Here is a 12,855-nt window from a genome sequence, read left to right as displayed (position 1 = left end):
AGTCCTGACTTAATCGAAGCTTGCCTTGGGAGATCGGGACAAGCTTTCAGGTTATAGTCTCTTACTCGGAACGGACAACAGGACACCCTGGTGATCTCCTCATGGGGCGCTGCCTTGGACCTGTAGGAGGGTGAGAGGATTTCCCTGTAAATAAAAAAAAAAAAAAAAAAAAAATTGCAAATGATAACTACACAGAATGAATTTTAATTGTATATTATTTTAAAGTAAAATTATGAAAATATAATATTGTAGGTGATGCGGGGACTCCTATGCTTATTACTTAGCAGAAAAGATTACCCAAAAAAAAAAAATAATAATAACAAACACAACAAGGGCATGGCAATTTTCTTTTCTTAAAAAAAATAAATAAATAAACCAACAGGAAAATTTGTGACATTTATTCAGAATTTGTGTGAGTTCCTCTTCGATTCTTATAAAGTAAACCAGAGATGTTTGTTACATGGATAAAAAGTTGTGACTATTCAACAGCTACATATACATTTCTTTAAAATTGTATACACACCTAAATAAAATAAAATGAAATTAATTATAAGCAGTGTGAGATTCTGTGGCTTCTATGTGTTTTACAGTAATGTTACATTCCACTAAAAGTGGTGCTCTAAAACACCATTAATAAGTTTGCACCCACTTTTTTATAAAAAAAAAAAAAGACAAGGCACAAAAATATTGTGGCAGTGGGTCTCACCCATTGCCGCATCATTAGTGGCAGCACTAATTAGTGCTCCTACTCATTTTCCATATGTTTTATATTGTATTTTCCCTTTATACAAAACTTGCCAATTGAGGGGCATGGTGTCCACCAATTTCTCATCATCGGTCTGGTTTACGATGGAATTTCGGTCATCGATGTTGGCTGATGTTTTTGGCAAATGCTTTTTGCGATATTCTTTATTGTCAGATGACGGCTCTACCACGTCGTCGGCAAACCGGACCTTTTTCTTGGGTTCATCTTTGTGTGATCCTTCTACATCGTCATAAGAGAAAGAAAAATTTGAAAAAAATGGTATGAAGTGAGTTACCATTGAAAAATATCATAAATTCATAATACCCAATTCAAATTCATTAAGCATTTATAGTCATAGACATTGATTTTTTTTCTATTTTTTGTTTTTGTTTTTGTTTTTGTTTTTCGGTGAAGATCGTAAGGGGATAATGAGAAAATGTAAAGGAAAGAAATGATATGAAATGAGTTTCCAATTTGGGTTTTGTTTTCTGCTGCTTCTTTTTTTTTTCTTTTTTTTTTTTTAAATATACTTTTAGAGAATAACGAAAAAGTTGTTTTCAAGTTTTCATCCCGTTGAATTTTCAAAACATTCTTCTAAAAAATATTTTAAAATTTAACAAATAAAACACTAAAAAATTTTTTTCAAAAATCATTACTGCCCAAAAGAAAAAACAATCATATGAAAATAATGTGTGCGCGTTTTTTCTTTTTCTTTTTTTTTCTTTTTCATTTTTCTTTTTTGACCACTCAGTTTTTGAAAAATGTTCATAAAACATATCTCAAAACTCAACCAAACATCATTTTCAGAATTTTTTTTTTTTTTCAAAATCTAGTTTCGTCAAAAATATGAAAAAAAAAAAAAAACACTCATTACTTTCCATATGGTCTCTTTTTAGGGGAGCAAGCAATTTTGAAATTCAAATTTTTTTTTTTTTTCTGTTTATTTTTATCAAACTAATTTCTAATTCTGAAAACTTCTCTTTTTTTTTTTTTTTTTTTTTTTAATAATGAAAACACAAAAGCACAAAATACGAAATACAACCAAACAAGAGAAATTTACCCAATTCAAATTCAATCTTCTTCATGAAGTCGGAGACAAGGCGCTTATGAACTTGATGGGCAAGAATCACCACACTTCCTGAGACTGCAAAAACTGCCATGAACCCAGCCCCCATGGAAGAACTATCCATCTCTTCCCTCTCCTCTCTCTCTCTCCCTTCTCTCTCTATATTTTTGTGTATACAAAATGGAACATGTTTTGGAAAAGTTGCATTTTCAATGAGAGAGAAAAAGAGAGTAAATGTGAAAGGAAGAAGAATGAATGAAATGTGTGTTAGAAGTTGAATAAACAGTTGGGTTTTGGTGGGAAGGATTGAAATGTTTGTTAGTATTTATAATCAATAATCAAAAACCCTACATGGCATTGACTCTTAACGACCTCAAAACTAATATAGTTTTTTTCTATTTTTTTCTATTTATCTTTTGACCCAAAACAACGGCTCATGCCTACCCAGCCTCTTTCTTGAGGGTGTGAAATGACATATTTGTCCTCCTCGGAAGCATAGGTTGAGAATCGGTGAGTCCACCAACGAGTTAGGCAAATTCACTTCTCGTCAGCCCCATTATTTAGATTGGCAGGTGCTGTTAACTAGTTGTAAGTCCGTCACGGATTCACCTCAATGATACAACCTATTACTCGATAGAGTTTGTTGAAAAGATCAAGGCATATCAAAAATTAAATTGATCAAACTGATCGAATTACAAAATAATACAAAAAAATAAAAGACAAATATAATTTTAAGTATAGAAAGTACATTTTTTTAAACATAATTTTGTGATCCGATTAGATTGTTACCAATATTCAATTAACTTAACTTTTTTAATTGATAATTTTCTTAATGAGCCTTACAAGTGAACAATTTGAACAATTAAAATGTGCCATGATAGGCCCACAAGGGCAACGTCAACCTCCAAGCCAAGAAGCTAAATACATTTCCAAACATAAACCCTATAGGCAAATCGCTATTTTAAAAAAATTATTAAAAAAGTCAAAAAGATTTTTTAAAAAAATTAAAAATTCTTTCTCATCATATTTTTTTTTTTCATAAAAAGTCAAAAAAATATTAAAAATCACTTTCCAAATGGACATGTAGAGACAAAAAAATTTCCACCAAAAAAAAATTAGGTTGCCAAACAAGGAAAAAATAAAAAGATAAAAACAACTCAACAATGGTAATTCGGTCAAATGAGAAAATGTAATGGTTTGGGTAAGACATTCCGTCCAACAATAACCGGTGGTCATGCATCTAGAAGCCGGTTTTAATTCACCAACCTCTCTTTAGCCCCTTCTATTTTTCTCTTTCAAAAATATTTCTAAAAGTAACCTTTTTTTTCCCTCTCTATAAACCAGAGAAATTTCAGTGCTATGGAATGGATGCAAGTTAAAAAAAAAATGTATTGGCAAAGTAGCACTAAATTATTATGGGGAAATTACGTTTCAATGGAGGTTTGAAAAAATATTTTTATTAGTGATAAATATTATAAATATTAAAAATAAAATTATAAATTATTTTATAATTTTTGTAATTAAATTTTAAAAATCTCTTTGACAGGAAATTCTTCCAATTATTCTCCCTGATTCAATGTGTATAATGTAAAAATTGTAATCAACTAATCGATTAAATACTAGGTCATTCCCCTTATGTGACACGTTGCTCCTGCCTCTGGGTGTTTTGAAAAGTGAGCAAGAGGCGCCGCATCGATGCCTAGGTAGAGTGAAAAATAGGCAAAGATTTCTGCGTTTTTTGGACGAGCACGAATAAAGAAGCTAGTCCAAGATTATAGATTTAGGGTAGCCACATGAAATATAAGAACTTTAGCTAGTAAGACTATAGAATTGGCGGATGTCATGATTATGAGAAGAGTTAGTATAGCTTACATATAAAAAACTAAGTGGACGGGTAAGAAAGCTCGGGAAATAGAGGATACCAGTTTTAAGCTATATTATAGTGGCAATGATAGACACAAGAATGAGATAGGAATAATAGTTGCCAAGAATCTTGTAGAAAATGTAGTTGCGGCCATTAGGAAAGGTGATAGGATTATGTAAGTTAAACTAGTTATTGAAGAGAATATAGTGAACATTATTAGTGCATACGCCCCCCAAAGTAGGATTAGATGATCAGACTAAGAAAGTTTTTTAGGACGAAATGCATGAGGTATTACAAGAGATACTCGTAGGAGAGAACCTAGTTATAGGTGGTGATTTCAATGGACATGTAGGAGTAGATAAACTAAGGTATAAGAGGGTGCGTGGTGGGTATGGTTTTGGTGATAGAAATAAGGCTAGAGAGAGTATTTTAGATTTTGTGTTGGCTTCTGACCTAGTGGTGGCCAATCTTATGTATAAGAAAAGAGGGGAGCATTTTACAACCTTCAAGAGTGGGTCAATTAGGAGCCAAATAGATTACTTTCCATTAAGAAAAAGGGACCATCTAAAATGTAGCGATTGTAAGGTGATTCCTAGAGAGAGCTTGACATCTCAACATAGGATTTTGATACTAGATTTATGTTGTAAAGAGCAATACCAAATTTGAAAAGATAGTAGGTGTCGTAAAACTAGATGGTGGGGCTTACAATGGGATAAACTAAACACATATAATAATATAATGGATAAAGAAGGTACTTGGGACTTAGAAGATGATGTTAACACTATGTAGAACTCGATGGCCAATTGTATGAAGAGAATCTCAAGAGAAGTTCTTGGAGAGTTGAAAAGAAAGGGACCCAACTTTAGAGAAACTTGGTGGTGGAGGGATGAGGTATAAATGGTAATAAAAACGAAAAAAGAGAGCTTTAAAAAGTAGCAGAATGATAGAATTGAGGAAAACCTTAAGCGCTACAAATTGTCCAATAAAGAGGTCAAAAAAGTAGTGAGGGAGACTAAGTTAAAAGCCTATGATGACCTATACACTGGACTAGATAGTAAGGAGGGAAAGAAGATAATATACAAACTTGCTAAGATAAGAGAAAAGAAAATAAGATATTTTAATCAGGTTACGTGCATCAAGGGTGGAGACTCTAAGGTGTTGGTGAAGGATGAAAAGATTAAGGAGAGATAAAAGAACTATTTTGAGAAGTTTTTAAATGAGAAACATAGAGGTAGGTCATACAGGGAGAAAGTAGATAGTAATAATGAAAACCAGGACTATACGTTCTATCATAGGATTAGGGACTTTGAAGTAGAGTTTGCACTTAAGAAGATGAAATTGAGTAAGGCTTTAAGACCCGATGATATACGTATTGAAGCGTGGGAATGTTTAAGTAAGAAGGGGTTGCTTGGTTGATTAGGTTATTTAGCAAGATTTTGTTGACTAGGAAAATGCTAGAGGAGTGGAGAAAGAGTATTTTAGTGCCAATATATAAGAATAAAGAAGATGTTCAAAATTATAACAACTATAGAGGAATCAAGTTAATGTGTCACACAATGAAAGTATGGGAAAGAGTGATGAAACGTCAATTGCGAGATATAACAGAGGTGTCAAAGAATCCGTTTGAGTTTATACCTAGTAGGTCAACAATGGAAGCGATCTATCTTTTGAAGAAAGTAATAGAAAAGTATAAAGAAAAGAAAAGAGACATTCATATAGTTTTTATCGATCTTAAGAAAGTACATGATAAAGTACCTTGGGATATAATCTAGTGGCTGTTAGAGAAAAAATGGGTGACAAAAGGTTATATTGATGTGATTAGGGATATGTATGAAAGTGTAGTGACCATTATTAGATCGCCTACTGTAAAGACGAGTTAATTTTTAATGTCTATAGGGTTACGCCAAAAATCAACCTTAAGTTTTTATCTTTTTATTTTAGTTATAGATGAGTTAACGTGCGATATTCAGGATGATGTGACATTGTGTATTGTCACGACCCAAACCTGCCCCTATAGGTTTAGCGTCGTAACCGGCCAGTAACCTTTGGATTACCAAAGGCCTTTGAACAAAATAACGTATATTTAGGGGCTACGGAAGCAATTATACAAAATATACGTAGTCGATTGAGCTGTGCAGACATACATAAAATAGATAATATTTAAACGTATATGATGTCAAACTCCCATACACATAGTATCATAAGAGACTTCGTCCAATGTACAAGTAGACAAACCAAACAAAAACAAAAGAACATCTACAACAGGATCACAAAACTTGACTTCTCAAAAAGGAATCTTCTCGGGAGACACGGTGACTGACTAATGCAAAAATTCGCCAGGCAGCAGCTTAGGCCTAGTTACGCGTCTGCTCATGTACATACATAATATAAACAGTAAGCGAAAGCCCAGTGAATAATAACAGAGTAAAGGGTTTTAATGAATGATGTCCATCACAGAGTCAGAAATCAGAGTTCATATCAGAAACGGATTCATATTCATATTCTTGTTCAAAAATCAATATTTATAACATAAATGGAACCAAAATCATATTCATAATCAGAATTTACAGTTAATCATACGTGGTACATCTATTAGCACTAACAAAAATAGTTGACCCATAAAAAGACAACCATAAAGGCATATAATTGACTCACGTGTACGAAGATGGTACAATCGGCTCATGAGATGTACAGTTGGCCCATAATTAGGACATAACAAAATAGATAACAGATGTCATCTGAAGCTAATGATGCTACAAGTACATTTCATAAACATTGGACAACCATTCATTCATACAAAAAATAATATTTCAGAAAACAAATCATCTTATATCATTCAGAAAACACTTATAAATTGAACATAGCTTTAGAAAGTTATTACTCACAGATGACTCTAATTGCAGAACAGATGAAGCAGACAGATTAGATAGCTTATGGCGCGTGACCTACAAACAACACATAACGTGTACACATTGAAACACTTGCTCAGAATTCATTACAGTCATTGCATTTCGTTGTTAGTGTGTTTCTAAGTCTTATTCTCATTGTTATGTCTTAGTCTCGGCCTAGGAATGCTTAGGAGGTAATGAGGATGCTAAAATGCAGTTGGAAACACTTAAAAAATTTTGCTGAAAATAGGGGTTCCGCTCGAGCGTAACTTCATTTGCTCGAGCGGACATGCAAAATATGAGTAGTCGCTTGAGCGCAACTTATGTCGCTCGAGCGGTCTACAAAAGTACTAGTTGTATGAATTCTCCGCTCGACGGTCGCTCGAGCGTGAGACTGAGGTCCTCACTTGAGCGCAACTCTTGTCGTTTAAGCGATCTACAAAAACATAAAACTTCTGGGAGCTTGCATTTCACGCTTAAGCGGACTTCTGGTCGCTCGAGCGGAAATGCAAGATCACAGAGTGGTCACTCGAGCGGAGAGGTCAAATTTTAAAATTTCTAGATTTACCTCCAAGCTGCAAAACTTGAATTTAATGCCTTCAAACTCAGCCTTTGGGCTCCAAAACTGGAGAAAACATGTCTAAACTTAGAAAACATGGAGAATTAATGATCAGTTCATGAAATCAAGGCCCAAAAGCTTGCCCATTGCTCAAAAGTAAACTCAAAACTTTGAAAACATATCATATATGCAATGAAGTGAGTTCAAAACTTCTAAATCATGACCAAAGTAGGCAAATTGATGGAAAACATAATGAATTCTCAAAACTATGGTAGGCTTGGTGCATGCATGTGAGAAATCTTAGCAAGTAAGCTCAAAATGGATGAAAATATGCATTCATGCATGATGTGTTTCTTCTTCCTACCTCACTAGCTCAATTCTTGCATAATTCAACTAAATTCTCTTGAATTCTTGTAAAAGTGAGTCAAATGAAGGCTTAAGGAATGAAAGTCTTACCTAAAATCCTCAATTCTTTGAATTCTTAATGAGTCCAAGCTCAATTCTCTAATTGCCCCTTAGTTACCTAGGAATTCCTCTATTTCCTTCTTGAAGTCCACTCTCACCCTCTCATTCTCTCTTTCTCTCATGTTTTTCTTTCAATGAAGGGTGATATGAGAGTGTAAAGTGAACTAATGAGTTCATATGAGGCTTATATAGGCTTGAATTAATGTGACTTAATTAAAGCTAAACAAATGGACATCAATTATTTTAATTTAATCGTTTCGAATTGAATTTCAATCAAACCTATCATAAAATTCTAAAAAGTCCAAATAACACATAAATCAAGTTAATTTCGTGATTGGATGCCGATAAGACCTTCAATTCGCAGGACGAAACATAAACATGAACAGATCTTTCTACGATAGACAGATAGAGACACAAATAATACAACACATATGCAATTAATTTAGAATTGCATCTTAATTACTTATTGAGTATTCTTAATCATGGTTTAACGGTTAATCAGAGATCAGGGTTGTTACATGTATGCTTTTTGCAAATGATATTGTGTTAGTAGATGAAACTAGAAAATGAGTTAACATTAAGTTAGAGATTTGGAGAAAAGCACTTGAATCTAAAGGATTTAGGATAAGTAAAACTAAAATAGAGTATATGGAATGTAATTTTAGTAACAGTCACAATGGAAGCAGAGAATAAGTGAAGATTGAGAACCAAGAACTATCTAAAGAGTGAACATTTTCGTTATTTAGGATAGATTATCACAACGACTGGGGAGATTGGAGCGGATGTGGTCCACAGAATTAAGGTGGGGTGACTTAAGTAGAGGAGTGCATCTGGAGTATTGTGTGATAAACCAATACCCATTAGACTAAAATGGAAGTTCTATAGAATGACTATTAGACCAACGATGTTGTATGAGACGAAATGTTAGGTAACTAAGAAACAACATGTAGAGAAGATGAATGTTACTGAGATGAGGATGCTAGGATAGATGTGTGGCAAGACTAGAAAAGACAGAGTTAGGAATAAATATATTCGAGAATGGGTAGGAGTAGGGGTGTGGGCGGTGTGGTTCGGGCGGTTTGAGAGTAAAATTACAAACTGAATGACAGATTAGCGGATTGATAAATTGTTGTTTGGGCGGTTTTTGGCAAATTAACAGATTGAAGAATATTCTAACTAATTATCATACATTTGCATAATATATAACACTAATTTGTATAATATTTTTTAGATATATAACACAAAGTAATTTTACATAATATGTTTCATATATATAACCACTAATTTGTAATAAATTTCATATCTTAAATCTCTCTCACTCATTTTTACATTGATATTTTATTGGAAGTTAAAAAATATATGTGTATTAACTATAACGGTGCAGAGCGGTTCGGTTGGCAGATTATAAATTTTAAAGTTTAAATAGCGGTTAACGGTTAGAGCAATGCAAATTGATGCGGATCAATGTGATTTTAACAGATTAGGCGGTATTTTGCACAGCCCTAGGTAGGAGTAGTACCGATAGAAGATAAGTTAAGAGAGAATAGATTAAAATGGTTTAGTCATATGCAACGAAGACCAACAGAGACAGCAGTGAAGAGATGGGATACAGTGACGGTAGATGGTAGTGTTAGGGAAAGGGATAAACCTACATTGACGTGAACTAGTATAGTAAATAGAGATATAAATCTCCTTAATTAGACTAACGAAATGGCCTTAGATAGAGTCGAGTAGAGAAGAATGATTTAAAACTTGCTTTGCTTTGCTTTGATAAATTCAAAAAAACAAAAAAAAAAATCCAATGTATTTTCATTTTTTTGTATTTATTGAATTATTTTTAGATTTTTTCACAAATATTTTATTTTTTAAATATATTTAAATTTTATATTAAAAAAATGACCAAAATATAAAATAAAATAAAAAATTCATTGAAAGCAACAAAACATGAAAAAAAAAAAACTATTGTAAATTAGATTTAAAAGTTTTACAATATGGAAATTCATCTAATACACAAAACAATAAAATCATAAAGAATGAAATACCCTAAAAACAAGAGTCTGTTATCAGGGGTGCCCCAATATATTTGAGAGACTAACTAATACACAAAAGTCTTGTTTGATTAACAGGATTAGCAGTGAAATGATTAATAATTCAAGGATTAGTTATCAAAAAGTCATATCTACATATTTGGTGGTAGCTTAGGTACTGTCAAAAAGTTTTTGAACCATTAAGTCTGATTTATAGGTAAAAAGACGTTTTGCCCTTTAATCCCAAAACTGAGAATGTTCTCAATTTATAATTATCAAAACTAAGAATTTTCTCAATTTTTTCTAGTATGAACTAAGAATATTATCAAAACTATGAAATTTATAATTATCAATTTTGAAAAATTTCTCAAATTTTTTCATGATTAAAATTGAGAATATTATAAACTGAGAATGTTCTCAATTTCAAATTAGAATTCAGAAGAGCAATGTAGTCTTTCTTCATCTGACTTTCCGGAGACGAAGCTCACTTGCGATCCGCCGTAGAATTGTCCACTTTTCCCTCTTTTGCATCCCAAGAAAAACCGACCTTCTGACCAAAGGATTCGGCAGAGAGAGATAATCGGACTGACAGGTCTTGGCCCTACCATCATCTCTTTCTGGAACGAAGGGAAGATGGCTTAGTAGCAGACTATTTGTTCTTCCTGCCTTTCATTTTTTAGGGAATAGAACAATAACGATGTGGGAAACGATATAGATGAGGAAGGAGCGCTCAAGCTCCCAATCCAAAACAAAACCTTAGCTAAGAGAATCTCACGAAAAAGGAAGCAAATGAGCAATCGCATCATGACTCGAAAACGCATTCAAATGCCCTGGAGAGACCTATTGAAAGAAAACTTAGTGAGACATCAGAAGAGGAAAGCCTAAATTCAGTTACATGATGAAGCGGTGGCGTAGAGGTAGCGGGCGGCGAAGGCGGTGGTGGAGGAGGAGGAGGAGGAGAGAGGAGAGAAGTGGAGTTGTAGAGAGAGAAAAAGAAAGAAGAGGAGGGACATCTGGGGAGTTCTCTCTCACTAGTATTGTTGCTGCTGCTGCAATGGCTTCTTCATTGAAGAAGACTACTGACTCTGAGAGAGAACTGAGATAAAATGAGTGGATTAAATTGGGTTATTAAAAATTAATGGGACTTGAAGGAACAAATAATTTTATTTAGGACCTAATGGAGTATAAGTTCACAAAATGAGACTTGTATGTAAATGCCCCATAATTCAATAAATTACTGTAAGAGTAGTTATCCAATTAAATTAGTGAGTTAACTATTTATTATGTTTTTATTTATTTTTTTCTTACATACTTGGAATTATGATCCCCAGCCTCTCTCAATATTAAAAATTAGTCAATTTCGTTGGACACTTGTGGACGCGCCCGAACGTCCCGGGAAAATCCGGTTTTGTTCATTTGGGCCTACCACAGTTTGGACTCAAATGTCACAGTTCTGAATCTAATCTCGCAAAGTGCAATGCAAGACCGATAAATCACCAAAGAGTCCAAATCCGGCAAATCGTTTTGGAAAACTGATTTTTAAGAAAGAAGTGTCAAACATGGACTGCTTTGCCAGATACAGAGTCGCCACCTAAATATTTTATTTTGGGGAAATTTAGGAAACCCTGACTCGTGCCTAAGGCCACGTGTCCGTCATTACCAAAGTTGCCTCGGCTCAGGAACTTGGGTATGAGAGGGCAAGGTCATGCAATGAGCACCCCCGCTCGCCCGATCAAAGATCGACCTGTACTAAGCATGATATCTTGTTTTTGAAAACACATGCGTTCTTATTCCAGTTATTAGCTAGAATTACTATGTGATGCGCATAACACACAAGTATAGACTAGATCGCCTAATTTGGAACAAAGCATTGCATATTTGTTTGTTTGGAAATGGTTTGAAGTTTGCTACTCGCAAGTAGGCCAAATCGAGGATTTAATGAATTATTCCAATTCAAGCGATCCAACCTTCACCCACAGGCATTCAGGCAGTTATATCACATAAGCAATTAACCTCATGGCAAGCATGCTGTCATGTCAACACTCACACGCATGCAGTATGCTAAAGCATAAGAGCTTACCTAGTACTTCGAGCCAAAACAATAACTAGTTAGTAATCAATGCATGATCCTAGTTATGTTAAGATGGCTAATGCAGCACATGCAAAAATGCAACTAGAAATAGGCTCGACTATTCTAAGATGGTGTATGAGATGCGATTAGATAACATGTATTCAATTTGGAATTGAAATACAATGCAGTTAGTATGATGCGCCGAGCCCAGTGCATGCAATACAGATGAATGGATGCAAACATGTGAGTATAAGGATGCTAAATGAAATATACCCTAAAACTAACCATCGTAAGCAGTTAAGTAAATGGGAGAAAGAAATGGGGGTTGGAAGACATGCATCACACGCACGCACGCTTATTAAACCAATTGGCTCTCTCGAAGGAGAGACCAAAAGAATAATAGAAATCAACTAATTACCTAACTTACAAGCTAATTAATTATTACAAAACTCTTAACTAATTAAACAAATTAATTAAGTTATGAAAACAGTAAAGCAGCCTCGGGAAAAAGAACAAATGCATGCTTGGTCAGCTTCGCTCGGAAATCTGTTGCCATGCCTCATGTTGCCTCTGTTTGCACTGTTTTTCAGCTCTGAAAACTGTGCAATTCTCTGTGATGATTCTGAATCACCTCAAGGACAATCCGAGAGGCCATCGGCCGGAATATAAGGCTATTGGCCAAGGGAAACTGGTCATCGACCAAAAATAATTCTCTTGGCCAGACATTTGTAGCCAACCGGCACTGAAGATAGCCGATCGGCCATCTCTTCCTGTAAAATGCTCCTTTTGCTGCAGCAGAGGACAAACAGAGCATGGCAATGCATTTACAAGACAATGTTTGAACTACACCCCTTATCATGTTTAAAACTCAAAGGAGTGTAGTTCTCAACCCTCGGGACACCAATCACGCATTCCAATGCATGATGGCCAAAGGAGCCAAGTGTGCAATTCAATATCAAATGAAATGCACAAAACACATAAGGGGCCCCAACCTCTATCATGCTTGATCAAGAGGGAGGGATGCATACATAATGCAATGCAAACATGCAAGCATGATGGGAACAACTCAAGCATGCAACAAGTATGGAACAAGATCATGCAATGCATCTAATATGCAATAGGCATATAACCTAACATGTAAACATGCATGGTATGCAACAAACATGCAAA

The 12,855-nt window shown here is 34.4% G+C and overlaps 1 protein-coding gene across 1 annotated transcript; it reads right to left on the bottom strand.

The window, feature by feature from the left end:
- Positions 1-674: 674 nt before the first annotated feature.
- Positions 675-2,118, bottom strand: LOC114286771 (uncharacterized). The gene is made up of 2 exons (XM_028229983.2): positions 1,806-2,118; positions 675-985 (listed from the first exon to the last, which is right to left on the bottom strand). Exons 1-2 carry the CDS (start codon positions 1,933-1,935, stop codon positions 750-752), a joined length of 366 nt encoding a protein of 121 aa, XP_028085784.2. The 5' UTR covers positions 1,936-2,118; the 3' UTR covers positions 675-749.
- Positions 2,119-12,855: the final 10,737 nt, after the last annotated feature.

The sequence above is a fragment of the Camellia sinensis genome, chromosome 12 (genome assembly GCF_055761805.1).
Source record: "Camellia sinensis isolate YWXY chromosome 12, ASM5576180v1, whole genome shotgun sequence".
Classification (NCBI taxonomy): Eukaryota; Viridiplantae; Streptophyta; class Magnoliopsida; order Ericales; family Theaceae; genus Camellia; species Camellia sinensis.
Note: the sequence above shows the minus strand (reverse complement) of the source record. Positions and strands in the feature narration are given on the sequence as shown.

Bases quoted from the DNA above. Each gene is read 5' to 3' on its own strand.
- LOC114286771 (XM_028229983.2), bottom strand. From the start codon at position 1,935: ATGGATAGTTCTTCCATGGGGGCTGGGTTCATGGCAGTTTTTGCAGTC. The intron at 986-1,805 runs GTAAATTTCTCT...ATGACGATGTAG, and splicing joins GAAGATTGAATTTGAATTGG to AAGGATCACACAAAGATGAA.